Below are 22211 nucleotides of genomic sequence, written 5' to 3' on the forward strand. Positions count from 1 at the left end.
AATTTCATTTCCACTCAGATTGTCGACTAATTGGGAGTGAAATTGGTGGATACCAGTTGTTATGGGGTGATGATGGGTACGGGGAAGGTGGAGAAAGGCCAATGGATCTGTAGAAGAGTGCTACTGACTATCCAAGGGATTCAGGTGAGGAAAGATTTTCTTCTACTAGAGTTAAGGAGTACATATGAAATCCTAGGGATGATGTGGTTGCAGACCATGGGAGACACCAAGGCTAATTGGAGAGCACTCATGATGGAGCTGATGGTGGATGGAAGGAAGGTGGTGATCAGGAGAGATGCAGGGCTATCCAAATCCATGGTTTCTCTTAAAACCATGGTGAGGAGTATACATGTGGTGGGTGGAGGATATTTGGAGCTGCACTGTTTGGAGGGAGCTAGATTGGAGGGTTGGGACATACCCTTCTCCATACAGCCGTTGATTCAGCAATTTCAGGAGATGTTTCAGCCACCTCAAGATTACAACCATTGAGGGATCAGGAGAATGTCATCGCCTTGAGGGAAGGTGTGTCACCCATCAGCATTAGGCCCTATTGATATTCTCAATTTCAGGAGGATGACATTGAGAAACTGATTCGTGAGATGCTGGAGGCTAGGATTATCAGGCCGAGTGTGAGTCATTTCTCTAGTCCAGTCCTACTGGTCAAGAAGAAGGATGGGAGCTAGCGATTTTGTGTGGACTATAGAGCTTTGAACAATAAGACAATGTCATATAAGTTCCCTATTCCTATGATTAATGAGCTCTTGGATGAACTACATGGGGCAGTGATATTTTTCAAATTGGATTTGAAGTCTGTATACTATCAAATCAAAATGAAGGAGGCAGACATCTCCAAGACAGCCTTCAGGACACATGAGGGGCATTATGAGTTTTTGGTAATGCTGTTTGGGCTTACCAATGCCCTTGCTACTTTCCAGTCATTGATGAACGGGGTGTTCAGGCAGTACCTCCGGAAGTTTGTTTGGGTATTTTTTGATGACATACTAGTGTACAAGAAAACTGAGGAGCATCTGGAGCACTTGAAGATGGTCTTGGGAGTCCTACAGGAACATCAGTTGAGGGTCAACCTAAAGAAGTATTGTTTTGCCCAGACCAGTATGGAGTATTTGGGTCATATTATTTCCAAAGAGGATGTGTCAGCCGATCAGTCAAAGATTGAGGCTATGTTGTGATGGCCCTTACCTGAGAATCTGAAGGAGTTGAGAGGATTCTAAGGACTGACAAAGTACTATAGGAGGTTTGTAAAATGTTATAGCATTATAGCATAGTCACAGACAGAGCAATTAAAGAAAGATGGGTTCTTATGGGGAGAGGCGGCCACATCAATATTTAAGAGGTTGAAGAAGGTTATGACTATTGTACCAGTCTTAGCTTTACCATACTTCACTCAGGCCTTCATAGTGGAAACAGATGCTTCAGGGTACAAACTGGGGGCAGTACTCATGCAAAATCATCAACCCATTGCCTACTTCAGCAAGGCGTTGACAGTCAGGCTGAAATCAGTCTATGAGAGGGAGTTGATGGCCACTGTCTTAGCCATCTACAAGTGGCGACCCTACCTGTTAGGAAGACATTTCATTTTCAAAACTGACCAGATGAGCCTGAAGTATTTGTTAGAGCAGCGGATGGTGACTGAGGAGCATCAAAGATGGTTGTCCAAATTGCTCGGATATGATTTTGAAATCAAGTACAAGCCAGTAATGAAGAACAAGGCAGCAGATGTCTTGTCCAGATGTATTAGGGAGCTGCAGACAGTGGCAGTATCGATTCCTTTGATGCTAGATTAGGAGGCCATCAAGGAGGAGAGTGGTAGGGATGAGGAGTTGGGAAAGATCAAGACATATTTACTGAGGGAAGGGGGTAATCACCTAGGGTACTTATTGGAGGGGGACAGACTACTATATCCGGGGAGATTTATGATGCCCTGGATCTCAATCCACATTCCAAACTTACTCCAGGAGTTTCATGAGAGCGCTGTGGGGGTCATTCATTGGTGCAGAAGGACATACAAGAGGTTAGAATCGGAGCTGTACTAGAAGGGGATGCATAGAGATGTAGAGGAGATGGTGGTCAGGTATGAGATTTGTCAGAGGAACAAATACCTGGCAATGTTGTTAGGAGAACTACTACAGCCGTTGGTTTTACCGGGACGAGTATGAGAGGAGATATTCATGGACTTCATAGATGGACTGTCCCGTTCAGAAGGTTTCACGGTGATTCTGATGGTTGTTGACAGATTGAGCAACTATGCTTATTTCATTCTCCTCTGACTCCATACATTGTGGTGACAGTGGCTTCAGCTTTCATCAGAGAGGTGGTCAAATTGCATGAAATACCATAGGCGATAGTATCAGCTAGAGATAAGATGTTCCTCAACCACTTTTGGAGGGAGTTGTTCAGATTACAAGGGACAGTTATGAAGAGGAGCATCGCCTACCACCCACATAAGGATGGCCTGGTCAACAGGAGCTTGGAGACCTACCTGAGATACTTTGTGTCGGAGACAACCAGGCTATGGGCCAAGTGGTTATCATGGGTCGAGTACTGGTACAACACCTCTTATCATTCTGCTTCTCAGATGACCACATTCAAGGTGTTGTACGGAAGGGATCCTCCTCACTTTGTGCACTTTGGAAATAACAGTACTTCAATTTCTTCAGTTGAGGAGTACTTGGAGGAGAGGGACAATGTTAGAGGAGTTAAATAGACATTTACTAAGAGCTCAACAGATTATGAAGAAACAAACCAACGGGCATAGGAAGGACATCCAGTTCGAAGTAGGGGATGGGGTGTTCCTGAAGCTCCGACTATACAAGCATAAGACAGTCGCCAGCATGAGGAATGAGAAGCCTTCTCCAAGGTACTTCGGACCTTATGAAGTATTGGATAAAATTGGGGCGGTAACATATCGGCTGAAAGCCTGAAACTGCCACCAAAGGCGACTATACATTCAGTTTTTCATGTATCTCAATTGAGAATGGTCATTGGAGATTATACAGTCAGTTTGGAGTTATCGGTGACACTTACTAAGGATTTTGAGGTGATTATGAAACCCTTAGAGTTGATGGGGGTTCGCCAAAAAGAAGATGAAACTAAGAAAGTGCTGATCAAGTAGAAGAATCTTCCTAACTACGATGCCACATGGGAGCTATACCAGAGGATAAAACATCAGTTTCCTAATTTTCACCTTGAGGACAAGGTGGTTCTTTAGGAAGGGAGTATTGTTACGGTTCTTCCTGAACTGTCCAAACCAGCCCAACTTGGGCCAGTTCAGACCTATAGGAGGCGGGCTAAGCCACCTCCTTTGAATGTCGCCAAAGCTTGTGGGCCCCCCTAGGGCGGCAAAGAGAGAGAGGGAAGGGGGCGGAAATTGCATAAGGAAGCCGATGAGGACATCAGAGATCTACGGCTACGATCGTGCCTATTTATTTTGATATATTTATGTATTTGATTTGTTATTGTTCTTTTTTCCCTTTATACCCTCACTTGAGGACTTTGTCTAATGTATGTCCTAGGGGCAATAGTGTCTTTATTATTTCCCTTCATGTATTTGGCTATTTAAAGCCTCCCTCTTCTCCTTAGAGGGTAATGAATGAATGTTAATGAAAATTCCTGCAATCTTGTGTTTGTGTGAGAGCTTGAGAACTTTGGAGAGAATTCCCTATGAGAGGGAAAACGGATCACCCACCAACCTTGGGGACGGCCGGGTTCGTGATTTGTTTTATCATTCTTTTCGATTAATCTCTTCTTCCTCCTCTCCATACCCGTCCGCCCCTCTCTACTTCTCTACCGCAGGCCACCCTCACCCTAGCCATAAATTTTCTTCAATTTCCCACCACCCGCCGGCCTTTTCCCTCTCCCACTGTCGCTGGAATCCTCCACCCACCTCCCCACCCGCCGGCTTTTTGCCCGGAATGGTACTACTCTCGAGAATGCCTACAACCTAGTACTTGACTTAAAGGAGACCCGTTCCCAGCACCCGAGCCATTCACATGACTCTATGCCTTCCTACAGACCGTCTGGTAGTTCCACTCCTCACACTCCCACTACCCAGCTGACCCCAGCACTACCCGACCCTCGTCTGGTCCCCCTACTCCCCATCATGATATTAGAAATAAGCCTCCCACTCCGAATACCCCTCAGTCCAACCTCAGAACCAAATGCTTAAAATGTCAGGGGTACGGGCATATCGCCTCTCAGTGTTCTAGTCCCTACAAAGTCACGATTATCGAAGAGATCACTGAAGCGGAATTCGAGCCCGAAGTCGATCAGGTTCACCAAGTGGGCAACGATGGTGAATTCTTTAAGGAGGATGACGACACTGTTGTCATGCAGTACATTCAGAAAGTTGACACTTCTCCCACTTGCGTGGTGAAATGTGCAATGTCACAACCCGTCACCACAGACGACTGGCGTAGGACTACGATTTTTCACACCTACACCAAAATCAAGGATAAGAACTGCAAAGTCGTTGTGGATAGTGACAGCTACATCAATGCTGTCTTCTCCAGCATGGTGTCCAAGCTTGACTTGTCTGTCGTTCCTCAACCCAACCCCTATAAGGTAGTTTGGGTCAACACCACTGCCTTTAAGGTAAAGGAACGGAGCTCCATACCTATCTCCTTTGCTGACTACAAGGAGAACGTTTGGTGTGATGTGTTGATTATGAATGTTGGACAAATCCTTCTAGGTCGTCCCTAGTTATTTGACAACGATGTCCACATCTATGGTCGTTCAAACATCTACGTGTTTGAATATGAGGGCAAAAAGATTAAGCTTTTGCCATCACAGCCTCGGATTATGGATGATCATGAATCCAACCCTATCAAAGCTAAGAAGGGACTGAACCTGATAGCCGCTATAGCCCAGAGCGCCCCTTTATACACCTTAGTCGATCGTGAGACTTCCACTGAGTCTGGAAAATCAGTCCCTCAGGAGATTCAGCCCATACCTACTAGACTTGTTGAGGTCTTCCCTGATGATCTTCCCGATCCATTGCCTCTGATTAGAGACATCTTGTATGTTTTAGATCTAGTCCCTGGAACCTCTCTATCAAAACTCCCCACGACCGAGCTCGCCTACCTTGACTCTATGACCCGTACCACTGGTTTAAGTCCCGCAAAGCTGTATATGGGTTCCAACCTAGGTTATCAATAGATCTCATACACATGTGTCCTAAGTATAGGATTTCTGAGTCTGCATCTACATGTGAATTGCATTTGCATGATTTACATGAGGAATTTGCACGCAAATTTGAGCAGAGCAACATTAATTATAAGCTTCCTGTTGACTTTAAACAAAGATTTAAAACTTTAGAGGTCGGTGACTTAGTGATGGTGCGGATTTGTCCGAAACGTTTCCCACAATGAATTGTTAAGAAGTTACATGCCAAAAGTGTGGGACCATTCAAAATAATCAAGAGAATCAACGACAATGCTTACGGGGTGGATATGCCTGCATAATTTGACATTAATCCCTCCTTTAACAAAGAAGATCTGGTTGCCTATGAGGATCTGGAGTGTAACCCGTCAAATCCACTTCAATCTGAGCCTTGTGTGACCCCACCTTGTGAGAACCCAAGCTTACCTCCACTTCCAAATGTTTCTAAAATACCTATAACGGAGAAGGTTGGCATGATTTTAAGTGATGATATTATTTCTACAAAAGAGGATGGTCGAATAAGGTATTTGATAGGTCGAGAGGTAAACCAGAGTTAGAGGATACATGGTCAGAGCGCGAGGAGCTATAGCGGATCGACCCAGATGCATGAGAGTTCTCAAGAAACCCACTCGACGGAGTCGAGTTTTCTCCCACGCGGATAGAATGATGAGGACATCAGAGATCTACGGCTACGATTGTGCCTATTTATTTTGATCTATTTTATGTATTTGATTTTTTATTGTTCTTTTTCCCTTACTACCCTTACTTGGGGCTTTGTCTTATGTATGCCCTAGGGGCAATAGTGTCTTTGTTATTTCCCTTCATGTATTTGGCTATTTAAAGCCTCCCTCTTCTCCTTAGAGGGTAATGAATGAATGCTAATGAAAATTCCTACAATCTTGTGTTTGCGTGAGAGCTTGAGAGCTTTGGAGAGAATTCCCTAGGAGAGGGAAAACGGATCACCCACCAATCTTGGAGACGACTGGATTCGCGGTTTGTTTTATCGTTCTTTTCGAATAATCTCTTCTTCCTCCTCTCCATACCCGTATGCCCCTCTCTACTTCTCTACCACCGGCCACCCTCACCCTAGCCATAAATTTTCTTCACTTTCCCACCACCCGACGGCCTTTTCCCTCTCCCACCGTCGCCGGAATCCTCCACCCGCCGGCTCCCAACCACCCATCATCACCCTCATAAACCTACCCTAGCCGCCTGCCACCATGATCTTCAATTTAAATTTCAAATTCAAATTGTCCAATTAATAGCCTTCCTAAAATAACTCAATGACATTTAGGAAAGAACCTTTATTTGGATTCAATTAATTTTGAAATTCAAATACTTTCCTATTATTCAAATCCTATCAAGAAACTTTTCCAATTTCAATTAAATATGAATTAAAATTCAGATTTGATTAGAGGCATTAATTAATACATTGGGACCTACTATTTACTCAAGCCAATCCCCCTTTCCTTTCCCCTTGGCTGGCCCGTTCCCTTCCCCCTCCTCCTTCCTCTTTAATTCTTCCCATTAGTGATCCCCAATCAACTCCTTAATTTGAATCCAATTAAATTCTTATTGGATTTGGATTCAGCCTAGTCATTCCTTATTGAGAGTTTTGGACAGGAATTACATAACTTTCCTGCAGCCTTAGCCGTTCCTTTCCCAAGCTTCTTCCTCCACATCCCTTCTCTTTGGGAGATTCCTGGTGGATGTCCAAGACCCCTCCTACTTAGCAGACTACTATCCCGCCGCCCAGATTGTTATTTGGACGGCAGAACTTCGGGCCTCAGGTGGTGGTTCGGTAGAAGTTCGCGCATCAGGTGGTGGTTCGGCAGAAGTATGGGCCTCAGGTGGTGGTCCGACAGAAGTTCGGGCCTCAGGTGGTGGTCCAACAGAAGTCCGAGCCTCAGGTGGTGGTTCGGCATAAGTCTGGGCCTCACGTGGTGGTTCGGCAGAAGTTTGGGCGTCAGGTGGTGGTTCGGTGGAACTCAGGGCCTCAAGTGGGGGTCCGGTAGAACTCCGGGCCTCAGGTGGTGGTCCGGCGGAACTCAGGGTTTCAAGTGGTGGTCCGGCGGAACTCAGGGCGTCAGGTGGTGGTTCGATGGAACTCAGGGTCTCAAGTGGTGGTCCGGCGAAACTCAGGGCCTCAAGTGGTGGTCCGGCGAAACTCAAGGCCTCAAGTGGTGTTCTAGTGGAGCTCAGGGCGTTAGGTGTTGGTCTGATGAAACTCAGGGCCTCAAGTGGTGGTATGGTGGAACTCAGGGCCTCAAGTGGTGCTCCAGCTAAACTCAGGGCCTCAAGTGGTGGTCCAGCTGAACTCAAGGCCTCAAGTGGTGGTCTGGTAGAGCTCAAGACCTCAAGTGGTGGTCCGGCGGAACTCCAGGCAGTGGTCGAGGAGGAGTGAGGAGGCAAGATGATGCGAACCTCTGTCGCAAGATGATGTCAAGCTCCAGATGATGCGAAGCCCGGCTGCGAACTGGTGTCAAGCTCCCGTCACCTGCAAAGACACAAGCACAAGCAAAGAAAAAAAACAAGCTCTCGAGCAGAGAAACTAAGGTAATTTGAGATGTATGTAAAAACTGAGTACAATTCTTTCTATGGACTGCCTATATGCATTTCTCTTCTTCCAGTCCTGCTATATCGGGAACAGCTAAGAAAAAGATAATAGTACTGTAAACTAACTGGAAATAACAAGTGTAAGAAAAAGGTGTAAGATTTAGTGGACACCGTGGGGTTGTTATAAAAGATATCCTGTCTCGCAATCCATGGGGGTTAACGTGCTCCGCATCAGTCCTCCCCGACTTCAGAAGAGCTCGACTCCGACGAGCTTAATGTGATTGCGGCATCATCTGATGGTTTATATTCCCATATATCGGAGACATTGAAGGTGGACGAAGTGTTACAGTCAGCAGGTAAATCAACAACATAGGCATTGTCATTGATTTTGGCAGTAATCGGTATTGGTCCCACCTTGCGGCGGGCTAATTTGTTGTGCATACTAGGTGGAAATCGCTCTCGACGAAGCCTAACATAACAAGATCGCCCACATTGAATGTCTTCTATCTGCGATGAGCGTCCGTGTCTGCCTTGTAACGCTGGTTGGACTTAGTGATCTATTGACGAACCTCCGCTAGCATCTCAGTGTATTGATCAGGAAAGTTTGTAGCAGCCGCAGATTTACATTTGGGTAGCACAGCAAGATCCAAAGCAATGTTAGGTTGTTTAGTATATACAATACCGAAAGGCGTTTTACCTGTGGACCGGTTTGTCATGGAGTTGTAGGCAAACTCCGCCTTGGAGAGAACTTCTTCTCATTGCTTCGGATTGTCACGGACCAGGCACCATAGCATGTTTCCCAAGGTACGGTTGAAGACTTCAATTTGCCCGTCTGATTGTGGGTGGTATGCTGAGCTTAGTCGGAGATCCGTGCCCAATCGTTTCCATAGTTCTCTCCATAAGTGACTTATAAATTTGACATCGCGATCCGAAGTGAGACTTCGAGGGAGGCCGTGTAAACGAACAATTTCGTTAAAAAAAAGTGTGGCAATATTCAAGGCATTAGACGTTTTCTTACATGAAATGAAATGGGCCATCTTCGAGAAGTGATCGACAACCACCATGATGGAGTCGTTGCCCTTCTTAGTTCGTGGCAATCCCAACACGAAGTCTAGACTGAGGTCCTCCCATATCGAATTCGGTACCGGTAGTGGCATATAAAGGCCTGTATTCTGAGCTCCACCCTTGTACGCTTGACAGATCGGGCAACTGTCCACAATGCAGAATATATCCCTCCTCAGTCGAGGCCAAAAGAAACGGGTCTGGAGTTGACGGAGGGTATTTTCTCGGCCTAGATGGGCATCCAAACTCTCACCGTGAGCTTCACGTATGAGCTGAGGTCTCCACGAAGAAACAGAGACAGAGTAAATTTTCTTTGAACAAATATCCATGTTTTATGACATATTCAGAGCCTCCACTTCCTTCTTGGCATTGCTTCCAAACAGAGCCAAAATCTGGGTCTTCCTCATACAGCTCCTGGAGACACTCCAATCCTGTGATTTCGGTTTGGAGCTTGGCTAGCAGAATTCGCTTCCGGCTAAGAGCATCTGCTACTTTGTTGTCGGATCAGGGTTTATGCTTGATTGTAAATGAAAATCTTTGCAAAAACATCACCCAACGAACGTGCATACGGTTTACTGTCCGCTGGCTATTAATGTGCTGTAATGCCTTGTTATCACTACACAGAATGAAGTCTTGGTGTAACAGATATTGTTCCCACTGCTTGAGTGCGCGGATAATAGCATAAAATTCTTGCTCGTAAGCTGACCACTTTTGACGGGCTAGGCACAACTTTTTGCTAAAGAAAGCAATTGGCTTACCTTCTTGGGACAAAACTGCGCCGACACCAATAGAAGAGGCGTCCGTATCGACAACAAATATTTTATCGAAGTTTGGGAGAGCAAGCACTGGAGCTGAACTGATAGCCCTTTTAATGGAATCGAAGCTTATATGTTGTTCAGTTCCCCAATGGAACTCCTTGGATTTCAGGCATTCTGTGATAGGGGCCATTAGAAGGCTAAAATGTCTAATAAACTTGCGGTAAAAGTTAGCCAGGCCATGGAAACTGCGAATCTCAAAAAATGATGACGGAGGCGGCCAGTCCAGAATAGCAGATACCTTGTTGGAATCCATGTGAATACCTTCAGCCGACACTAAGAATCCCAGAAAAGATACATTGCTAGTAGCAAACTCGCACTTTGGCAAGTTGATAAATAGCTTCTGTTGCTTGAGAACTTCAAAAAGACTTCTCAAATGATGCAAATGTTGTTGCCAATTGGTACTATAAACTAGGATATCGTCGAAATATACGATGCAAAACTTACCCATATATGGTTTGAGTAGTTCGGCCATCATATCCTCATGAACGTCAAGGGGGCATTGCACAGCCCGAAAGGCATCACCCTCCACTCATATAGTCCGTGTGGCGTCTTAAACGTCGTCTTCCACTCGTCTCCTGGCCGAATCCTGATCTGATGATAACCGCTGCGAAGGTCAATTATTGAAAAGACGGATGCTCCAGTGAGTTGATCGAGCAGCTCTTCAACCCTTGGCACTGGGAATCTATACTTCATCGTTATCTTATTGATGGCTCGACTATCGATGCACATCCTCCAACTCCCATCTTTCTTTGGAACTAAGAGTGCTGGTACGGCGCACAGACTTATGCTTGTTTGTATTAATCGTTTCTCCAGTAATTCGTCGACTAGACCCTGCAAAATGGCTTGTTCTTTCGGGCTCAGCCTGTAGTGTGGGAGATTGGGCAGAGACGAACCGGGTACCAAATCAATCTGGTGTTGGATGTCACGGAGAGGAGGTAGTTCAGCGGGTAATTCTGCCGGTGAGATATCCTTGTACTGCTGCAATAAGTTTTGAACCTCTTCTAGGACGTTCTGCAGCTGCGGTGTAGTATGAGGTTCCGTCACAACTAGAGCAAATAAAGGGACCGATTCTCGCCAACAGTGGAGCAGCGCAGTCCCATTCACAACATGAATAGCCGTCTGTTTTGTTGTTCCTGGGTGAGGGTCTTTGAGCTCTGTGGAATTGGGGAGGAGGCGGAGTCGTTTACCTTTCCAATCGAAGGAATACACATTGGCTCTGCATTCGTAGATGGCACCCACGTCAAATAACCATGGCCTTCCCAGTATTAAGTGGCAGACGTCCATCTCCACGACGTCGCATAGCACTTCACAGACATAGCGTTTGCCTATGGAAAAGGTTATTTGACAAGACTCCGTAACGCTTATTTCCATACCTTTCTTCACCCAGCTTATCTTGTAAGGATTGAGATTTCGGGAGGTCTTAAGTTGTAGACTTTGCACCACAGCTCGAGATATCACATTCTCCGTACATCCGCTATCAATTAATAGATCACACACCTTGCCATTTAGAGTGCACCGTGTACGAAAGATGGCATGTCGTTGAGAATTACTGGCTTGTCTTGGGGCTAGCAAGAGTTTTTCTAAAATGCAAATCAGCGATTCCCCGTCGTCGGCTCAGACGTCTTCTGTGTCCTCTTCCGCCTCCAAATCTACTTCAGCTTGATCACCATCTTCTTCGCTTTCCGCCAATTGAAGTTGTCGACGCTGCGGACATTCGTTCGATTTATGTCACGGCTGGAAACAACGAAAACACTTAAATGTGGCCGGCTTCGTATAAGGATTTTCTTTAGTAATTGGCCATTGCTTCAGTTGGTTTTTGGGCTCAGTACTGGCATTGGGCATGGGCGTGGATGGTGATGCAAAGGGAGCAGCATTAAGGGGGGGTCTTCACGGTAGGTGCACTGTTCTTGCTGCTATTGTATGTCGGCTCTTGCCAATGGCGACGGGTGAAGGTGTTCTTCGGTTGTCTGTTTTGTTGCATTTCATCTTTCAAGGCAAAGTTAACCGCTTGTGACATAGACCAAACCGAATTTAGCTCTAATCTGTCTTGGATAATGTCCTTCAACCCGCCAATATGCCTTGCTACCATTTGATTGGCTGATTCGTTGAGATTGTTTCTAGCACTCAATTTATTGAATTCTTCCGTGTACTCACTAACGGATCTCGTTCCTTGGACACAATGTTGATACCTCATGTAGAGTATTTGTTCGTAGTCCGTTGGCAAGAATTGTGCTCTAAAGAGCTGCTTCATTCGGTTCCAATTCCGCACTCGACCCTTGTTTTCTCGTTGCCTCATTTGCAACACTTGTGTCCACCAAGCACTAGCACCCCCTTTCAACCGACACGCCACATACTTGACTTGCTTGTCTGGTTCAATCTCCATATATTCAAAGAAATTTTCAACAGATTTTTCCCAATCCAAATAGTCTTCGATATGCAGATGTCCGTCGAAAAACGGAATATCCATTTTGACTTTAAAATCTCCTGGATGATAAACAACGGGTCTAGGTCGGCGAAACCTTTGATAATCTTGCGGTGCTACAACATCACCGTCTTCTTCTCCTGATCCTTCATCTCCCATTCTTTGATCTCCCGCTCTTTGAAACCATGGCATTTCATCGTCCGAACCGGACTCTTCTTGAGAAATCACGGGATTTCGCCATTCCATGTGAGTTGGAGCTCTTCCCCTCATCCGTCTTTACCTATTTGCAGGCGTTCCTTCTCTTATTATTGGTTGTTGTGGTAATCTTGCCTTTATGAGATTGAACTCGCGGCGAACTTCCACCATCAGTCGCTGCACGTCCGCTGCAAGGTCGTCCAGCCGGCGATTGATATCCTTCTGGTTTGCCCAGATAACGTCAGTGCTTGGTACGTCGTCGGTGACTAGTTGTTTGCCACGATCCGCCATTGCTCCCGATCACTGGCTCTGATACCATATGATGCGAACCTCTGTCGCAAGATGATGTCAAGCTCCAGATGATGCGAAGCCCGGATGCGAACTGGTGTCAAGCTCCCGTCACCTGCAAAGACACAAGCACAAGCAAAGAAAAAAAACAAGCTCTCGAGCAGAGAAACTAAGGTAATTTGAGATGTATGTAAAAACTGAGTACAATTCTTTATATGGACTGCCTATATGCATTTCTCTTCTTCCAGTCCTGCTATATCGGGAACAGCTAAGAAAAAGATAATAGTACTGTAAACTAACTGGAAATAACAAGTGTAAGAAAAAGGTGTAAGGTTTAGTGGACACCGTGGGGTTGTTATAAAAGATATCATGTCTCGCAATCCGTGGGGGTTAACGTGCTCCGCATCACAAGAGCAATCTCCGATCTCTCTCTTGCTCTCTTGCTTGGAGCCACCCTTTCAAGAGGGAGGAGTGGTCTATTTATAGATTTCCTAGAGTCACATGGCCCGTGAATAGGTGGGAGATCAAGGGCATATAGGAAGTGGCTTGGATGAACAGTCGATGTTGAATCCCTTGATCGTGTACCGTTTGATGTACATTTGAATGTCTTAGTGATGTCAGAATTCAGTGATCTTGGGCTCGTTGGATTCATCTCGTCGAGCCGCTCGATTCGACTATAAGCACGTCATGTTTGGAAATCGTTTGGTAATTCAACTTGCGGTTTGAACCCTCCAACAGTGCTCCAGACCCTCGATTTGGACCCATTTGGGCTTGGATTAAGTCGAATTTGGTGTCGTTGGATTCGTATTTCCAAGACGCTCAGTTCGACTATAAGTTTGCTGAAATCGGAGTTCGGATGGTCCCAATTTTAATTTTGGAAGTTTCCAACTTGATTTTGCCTCGAGATTCATGTCCGATCAAGAAAATTTTTCGAGGATGTATCAAGAATAACTAGAATTTAGATAAATCTTTGGACAAAGATCATTTAGGATTGTAATTGCTTGTTATTTCAATAAGTTATTAATTGAGATTTCATTGTCAATGATTCTTAAAATTTCTTAACAAGCTCCTTTCGCATGTGGTATCACATCACTTCTTCCTCCACATCCCTTCTCTTTGGGAGATTCCTGGTGGATGTCCAAGACCCCTCCTACTTAGCATACTACTATCGCGCCGCCCAGATTGCTATTTGGACGGCAGAACTTCGGGCCTAAGGTGGTGGTTCGGTAGAAGTCCGGGCCTCAGGTGGTGCTTCGGTAGAAGTATGGGCCTCAGGTGGTGGTTCAACAGAAGTCCGGGCCTCAGGTGGTGGTTCGGCAGAAGTCTGGGCCTCAGGTGGTGGTTCGGCAGAAGTTTGGGCGTCAGGTGGTGGTTCGGTGGAACTCATGGCCTCAAGTGGAGGTCCGGTAGAACTCTGGGCCTCAGGTGGTGGTCCAGCGGAACTCAGGGCCTCAAGTGGTGGTCCGGTGGAACTCATGGCGTCAGGTGGTGGTTCGATGGAACTCAGGGTCTCAAGTGCTGGTCCGGCGAAACTCAGGGCCTCAAGTGGTGGTCCGGCAAAACTCAGGGCCTCAAGTGGTGTTCTGGTGGAGCTTAGGACGTTAGGTGTTGGTTTGATGAAACTCAGGGCCTCAAGTGGTGGTATGGTGAAACTCAGGGCCTTAAGTGGTGGTCCAGCTGAACTCAGGGCCTCAAGTGGTGGTCTGGTAGAGCTCAAGGCCTCAAGTGGTGGTCCAGCGGAACTCCAGGCAGTGGTCAAGGAGGAGTGAGGAGGCAAGAGCAATCTCCAATCTCTATCTTGCTCTCTTGCTTGGAGCCATCCTTTCAAGAGGGAGGAGTGGTCTATTTATAGATTTCCTAGAGTCACATGGCCCGTGAATAGGTGGGAGATCAAGGGCATATAGGAAGTGACTTGGATGAATAGCCGATGTTGAATCACTTGATCGTGTACCGTTTGATGGACATTTGAATGTCTTAGTGATGTCAGAATTCAGTGATCTTGGGCTCGTTGGATTCATCTCGTCGAGCTGCTCGATTCGACTATAAGCACATCATGTTTGGAAATCGTTTGGTAATTCAACTTGCGGTTTGAACCCTCCAACAGCGCTCCAGACCCTCGATTTGGACCCATTTGGGCTTGGATTAAGTCGAATTTGGTGTCGTTGGTTCGTATTTCAGATACGCTCAGTTCGACTATAAGTTTGCTGAAATCGGAGTTCGGATGGTCCCAATTTTAATTTTGTAAGTTTCCAACTTGATTTTGCCTCGAGATTCATGCCGGATCAAGAAAATTTTTCGAGGATGTATCAAGAATAACTAGAATTTAGATAAATCTTTGGACAAAGATCATTTAGGACTGTAATGATGCCATAAGGTATACATAGAATAGATAAATGAAATTCATTGAGCTAAACACGGGAAACATGAAATTCACGATGGATAATCAAGGTTTAAGTTTGATGGAGTCTAATTTTTTATGCTTCATGAAGCATGATGAATACAGGTTATAAGGTTAGCTCGGTAGCCTTCAAAGCTCTGAGCATCAAGCGTACAAATTCAGAACAATGCGGGAGTTCTTCAGATCAAAGCACGTCCAATAGAGCATTAGAGTGAATGGTTAATTTCAAAGCTTTGCCTTTGGCAGTCCTTATAGACTGAAAATTGATAAGTTTGATTTTTAGTTCTCAATTAAATTCACAAATAAATTCCTAAGCAAATCATATAAAAGGGATTAAATGCAATTAAATTTGAGATTTGCTTTGTTTGCTTTTGTTAAGAGTAAATCTACATTATATATATATAATCTCACCTTCCATAGGGAACACATTTTCTTTTCCCCAGAAAAAAAAAAAATCTCATGTCCCATCACTTCCCAATCATTACATCATCTCAAGCTTTATCATCTCCCTACAAAACTCTTCAACTTCCACAATATCCTCGTTATCTTCTCCAAATAATAGATAAATCATTTTACTTCACATTCTCAATCTCACTCCACTTCCTATCTCCAAATGATGCATAATTCAATGAACACCTCGGAGACTTCAGCCTTATCAAGCTCTACAAGCATAGGGAAAACCAAACCACAATGCTAATGGTGGACACGCTCCATTAAATCATGTCGAAACAAACACGAACAAGAAGCTCACCACAGCCGCTATATTTCTCCTTTGAGGTGTTGATGATTAAAGTGGTGTCTGGCAAACTAATAGACCCTAAGGTGGCATAAAACGAGATAGTGTTGGTGGATTTAGTTTGACACAAGCAGATAGTGGGAAAATAGTAGGAGACGGCAGACCTGCATATCACCAAGGGATTCAATGAAGACAATGTAGAGATGTCATTCATAGTAGGTTTGATGTGCTCACATTTGCCGACAATGATTTCTAATGATAAGAGATGTGCTCAATACATTTCTTATTATCTTCTATTTATTCAGTATTTAAGATAAAAGATGATTTAATATTCACTAATATTTATTCCAACTTCTTCATCACCCATGCTCTCTTCTCTATCACTTGATTTGTATCCCTCAATTTCATCTCCATTTACTTGGGCACATCATTTCAGCTTTAATCATTAACCTATTTCCAATAGTAATTGCCTATTTCTCAAACTCTTAAAGAACTTTTCATATCATCCTATGTCAAATTATCATAAAAAAAGGTAGTTCATCCTCAACATTTGAAGTATTAGCAACAATCTCACAAATCAAGAAAACACATTCAACAAATTACCAAGAATGTCTGTGTAGTAGCCTCACCTCGCCTAAGAACAAAGTAAGAGCCAATTACACTTTAAGATCACCTTTCATATCATCCTGAATCATTTTGTTGCTTGAAGTTCAAAATTCTATTTTGAAAAATGATGAAGTTATTATACTCCTAGTTAAAACTGAATAACAAATGATTTCAAACTCTACAAACAACTTCTCGAGTGCCTCAAATGTGATTATTTCGTTTTCACACAACAATAGTAAAAGTGAAATCATTACTTCCTAAAAAATTTAACCCAAAAAAAAAAATTCACTTCCTAAAAAATGATGTACATCAACAAACAATCAAATGAGCTCTAAAGGTAGAAGAAAAATAAGAATTCAGAAAACCAGCACTTACTTCCCGGAGTGCAAGATCATCCGAACGAATCCCACGAGAGGAACTGTCTCCTGCAGGATCTGATCCTCCCAATCGACCCACTCCGCTTCCTCTGTCTTCTCTCCAACCTCCCCCTTCCTCACCAAGCTCTCCTCTCCGGTGTCCTCATCGGCGACTACCGGCGAAACGACGGGTCTTCTCAGCACAGCAGCGTCGTCAGCAGCACCAGCGCCGATCCCCTGCGTCCTCACGGCTCTTAGAGTAGCAACAGGAAGTGGATTTAGGGTTCGAGAAGTAACACATGTGGAAGAGAGCATTACATGGGGAGAGAGTTGTCTTAGGGGGAGCCGGAAGAAGGGTGGAGAAGGACCTAAAACTAACACCATGAGCAGAGTATTATTGAGAATCGGGCTTCGGATTGCGAATGTTTCTTCTCGTTCTCTTCGTTCTTGAAAGGGTTTTTTAGGTTCCAGCTGCTGTTCTTGGGGTAATACGGCGAGGGTAGACGGAGAGAGTGTATGATGACCTGTGGCTTGCGGGAACGAACAGATAGAATCATATAAGAGAATATCAGAGAGCGGACACGAACCCATCTACTACTGAGAAGCGGTGGTCTCAACACGCGCTCCCCCCGAATTTTTTTTAATCCAATAAATCATAATTTTATGAAAATTCAATTTTATGTACAATTTCATTATTATTTTACCCTATATATATATATATATATATATATATATATATATATATATATATATTGTTTGTTATCGATTACAAATAATATTATTTCTCGTGTTAAAGAAATATGTTTATATACTATAATAGATATATGTTGTATATAATGAATTTTGGGGTGAAAGTTGAAAAAATCTTTTGGCATGGGAGTCATTTTCAAGAAATCATTTGTTGTATATTTGGCCGCACTTATTTGAGAAGAGAAGATTAGAGATCAAAAAATCTAACCTAAATCCTATTGCTAATATTGACAATCAAAATAAAGTGGACAACGTGCATCGATCTTATAAGTTATGGCATGCTTTGGAATTGGTAGTGGAGTCAGTAAGTGTGGGTGTAGCTGGGTGACAATGGTTAGAGAATTATATGTCGATGGACTATAATTAGGTAACTAAGATCAAAGGATCATAGTAGAGCAACATTGGTTGGTGGATAGTAGTCAGACAATGAAAGTCGAAAGACCATGGTCGGACAATGGTGAGACCTTAGTCTAGAAAATGTGGTTGAATGACCATAATCATGTCAAAATGGATAGAAGATCATAATTGAGCGATATTGGTTGGAGGACCATTGTCGAGCGACAAGAATATAAGGATTGTGAAAGTAGTCGGGTAGTGTAGTCGAAGGATTGTATTAAGATTTTTATATTGGTGATTGGTCAATGTTTGAAAGACATTGATCCAACAGTAATCTGGCAATAACAATAAAGTGGTGGTCCAACGACTACGATCGGGTAATAATCTATCAACAATTAGGCTGGTACGGCTCAAGTTGAGCACTAGGATCTTTAGAACCTCTAAGCATTGTTGAATCTCAAGCCAAAATCTAAGCTTGTGATCTCGCATCTCTATCATGTAGATAATGAGAGCCTATTTATACATTTATGAGGATGATATACCCCATAAATATAGAGAAAAACCAAAGCATTACATAGGATGACATATATTCATTTTCCTCTATCATAGATTGCTACTTCAGCATTTGATGCCTTAATGATGTCTCAATGAAGCAATATTGGGTTTGCTAGATTCATCTCTTTGAGATGATTGATTTGATTATAAGCATGCAAGATTTAGAGATCATTTGTTTATTAAATTAATATCTTGAATTTTTTCATTATGTTTCAAATGGTTAGCATTGGCTCATTCAACTCAAATTACTTTTGGTACCATTAGGTTTGTCTCATCCAGATGTATGTTTAGTTTGAATATAAATTTGTTGAAATCGGAGTTTGGATAGTCTTTGAATTTAACTTTGGAGTTTTCACTTCAAATATGCATCGAGATTCATCTCGTCGAAAGACTCAATATAATTATAATTATGCAAGATTTAGAAGTTGTTTGGTCCTTCAATCAGTATCTTGAACTTTCAAAATAAGTTTCAAGTGCTTGATTTGGGTTTATTTAGACTCAAATCGGATCAAATTTGGTGTCCTAGAATTAGTCTTGCAAAGAATTTCAGTTCTATGGCTCAGCTATAAATTTGTTAAAATGGGAGCTATAATATTCCTAAATTTAACTTTAAAATTTTCTAATATATAATTAAATAAATGGTGAGAATATCTAATTTAGTGTAAAATAAAATCAATATAAAGGCAAATCATAAATTGGTATTGAAGGAAGAATGACCGGAATGATCACATTCTACTTAGGTTTCGTTTGTGATAGCTTTTGACTACTATTTTTTTATGCTTTCAAGAAAGTCATTGTAAAAAGCGATAAGAAATATGCCACAAAGGAAGCCTTAAGCTTCATTTGGAATGGTTTTGTTATTGTTTTTTAGTACAAAAAATAAAATTTTGGTACTAAAAAATTATTTTAAGAAGCAGTAAGTAATAAAAAAAAATATTTTACTAAAAAACTGCTTTAAAAAATAGTAAGAAATGTGTCCCAAACAAAAGCTTATGATTAGTTTGGGATAGCTTTCTTACTGCTTCTTAAAGCAACTTTTTAAAATATTGTTTTAAGAAGTAGTAAGAATGTCGTCTCAAACGAAGCCTTAGTTAGTTAGTTTCACATAAGAAAGCATATGTGTAGGGAATGACCGAGAGATGTGAGTGATAATAGTTGGTAGTGAAGCAAGAATGATCCCACAGATCTCACTGGAAATCTGGAATGACGTACTGTAAATGTATTTAGATGAGACCTTTTGAGGTCTTTTTACGTGGAGAATGTGAGTCTATTTATAATTTTTCATACTGATATTTTGATTATTTTAACAAGAATTCACAAACAGTCCATCAAATGACCTATCGGACTTTTTTTATTATTATGCAAGATTTTTTTAGGAATTTAAGTATCTTGATAACAAGAAAATTAAGTAATATTGAGTTCATTGGATTCGCGCCATTGAGTTGCTTATTTTCATAGTAAACACGATTCAAAGATTGTTTGATCCCTCAAATAATATCATATAGTTTTCAACTATATCTTAAATGATTGCTTAGATCCATTTGGACTTGAATAAATATATTTTTTATTCCATTCGGTTCATTTCATCGAAATATTTATTTTAATTATTAGCTTATCGAAAATTGAGTTCATATGGTCATCAAGCTAGTATTGTAAGTTTCTGATGCATTAAGATCCGTACTTGATTAGATAAACTTTTCTTATGATACATTAGTTGCCCCTTAATCCCTCTTAAGAAAAATCAAAATTTTTAGTCCGAAAAATAATTTGGGTTTCGAAAAGTTTACGTTATGAAATTATAATTTAAAAAAAAAATTGAAAGCACAACCATTCTACTATCAAAAAATAAGGTAATCGCAGCATAAATTTTGACCTATTTAGACGGTTTTAATAGCCACAAAATACTTTGCAACGGTTTTAAAACCGCTACAGATACGCTATAATTACTATGCGCTACAATGATATTCAGTAGCAGTTTTAGGACCGGTGGGGTAGCATTTGCAAAACGCTTGCTTTCGCAGCGGTTATAACCGATACAAATAATCATTTTTGTGTCGGTTAAAACCGATGCAAATTCTCCATTCTGAACATGTTTTCAGAATTGCGGCGGTTTTAACCAGCACAAATCTGGTGCTTTGTACCAGTTAAAACCACCACAATAGACCATTTTTTTTTTTAATTATGAAACCTGAATGTCCACACACTGCATCACAAAATTTCTTTGCAAGGGTATACCCTATATGTTAACTTGGACCTCTGGTTAACGCAGCGAACTAAATAAACTATCTTTAGTTGTAATTTTATTGTTCTTTGATGTTGGCAAGTCAATAAAAGCAAAATTTATCAATATAAAAAAATAATAAAATATTTATTTTGATTAGAAATTTGTTGAAAATGAATGTCCAATGATTCTAAAGTTGATTTTGAACATTTCTCTCATAATATTGAACATAAGACGGTCATTTAATGTGATGATATAAAATTCTAGCTTTTTATTTTTCTTGTATTTATATAACAAATTTTAAGTCATACCACAAATGCCTCATATTTTTCTTTACATAAAAATCTCAAATAATATTTTTTAATTAATAAATGCTCTTTATTTCTCATTAATGATTTACTAAATTAATATTTATAATAAATTTTAAATCATAACATTATCTACATTGCTATTTAAAAGTGGTAACTTATAATTCTTCCTAATATTAAATCCTAATCATCTGATATAAAAAAATAAACTTAGTGTCCTAGCATCGTAGCACTTCGACCCATAATCGTAATGCCGCATACTGAATTCAAAATTACGGTAGAATATAGCTCAAATGATGCGACAATTTATGGCATTGTTGTGCTCTTCAGCCTAGCGCCACAATGCTCATTGATGGTGATTGAGCATTGACCAAAAGACATCATCAGGGCAGTGACAGTCCATTAATGACAGTGGACTGGAGGCAATGGTCTGATAGTAGCTAATAGGTGATGACTAATGATAAGAATCAAACAAGGGTTTGATGGTGATGATCCAACTATGGTGGTCTGATGACCGCCATTGAATAGTGGTCCAATGACAATGATTAGGTAGTGATCATATGAGATTGTTGGTTTGTTGTCTAATAATGACGTTTAGATGGATCTTTGGGATTTTTCATGCCTCAAAACTCTATTGAATCTCATGGCAAGGGTCACTTTCTTGAAGGGAGTAAGGGCATATTTAAAATTTTTTAGAGTGACATGTCTGTAATTATAATAAAAATACAAAACACTTCATTGGACGACCCATATTGATTTTATTAATCATAAATCATTATTTCATAATTTACATGCATGCCTTAATGATATCATAATCAAGGGATCCTAGTTCATTGGATTCATTTCTTATAGATGCTCAATTCGACTATAAGCATCTAAAATTTGGAGATTGTGTGGTCCTCTAATTAATAATCTAAAATTTTAAATTATGCTCCGAGTATTTGATTTAAGCTTCTTTAAATACATAATGATTCAGTTTTGATATTGTTGAGTTTGTCTCGTCAAGCTAAGTAGTATGACTCTAAATTTGCTAAAATCAAAGTTTATGCTTGGTTTGGGATTACTTTTTTATAACTTCTTAAAGCAGTTTTTTAGTATAAAAATTAAAATTTTTGTACTAAAATGCTACTTCAAGAAGCAATAAAAAAGAGTCCTAAGCAAAGCCTTAAATAGTCTGAAGCTATTAAAATCTAGAGATCTATTTTAAGATGATTACATATAATCCTAAGCAGCTCATTACAGGAAAATTACTCATTTCCGGCGGCCTTTTTAGACGGTAATTAAACCTTTTCCAGCGGTTTTGTTGTTTTCTAGCGGTTTTCCGGCGGTTAAATTACCGCCGGTAAAAACGACGTAGGAAAATGAATTCCGGCGATTTTTTCCGGCGGCAATTTTGTCCGGCGGCTTACCGGCGGTCTTAAACCGC

The 22211-nt window shown here is 41.7% G+C and overlaps 1 protein-coding gene across 7 annotated transcripts in view; it reads right to left on the reverse strand.

The window, feature by feature from the left end:
- LOC110115349 (protein DCL, chloroplastic) overlaps positions 1–17220 on the reverse strand; it is a 33398-nt gene extending 16178 nt beyond the window's left edge. For 6 of the 7 annotated variants that reach the window (XR_002305330.2, XM_028694879.1, XM_020848562.2 and 3 more), the window contains exon 1: positions 16635–17220. Coding sequence is in view for 6 of the 7 variants with exons in the window: in XM_028694879.1 (XP_028550712.1) it covers positions 16635–17206 (572 nt within the window). In the remaining variant the exon portion in view is untranslated. The remainder of the gene's footprint in view (positions 1–16634) is intronic. The other variant, XM_020848564.2, reaches the window with a different exon arrangement.
- Between the last annotated feature and the right edge of the window lie 4991 nt (positions 17221–22211).

Source organism: Dendrobium catenatum, unplaced genomic scaffold (assembly GCF_001605985.2).
Source record: "Dendrobium catenatum unplaced genomic scaffold, ASM160598v2 fragScaff_scaffold_586, whole genome shotgun sequence".
NCBI lineage: Eukaryota > Viridiplantae > Streptophyta > Magnoliopsida > Asparagales > Orchidaceae > Dendrobium > Dendrobium catenatum.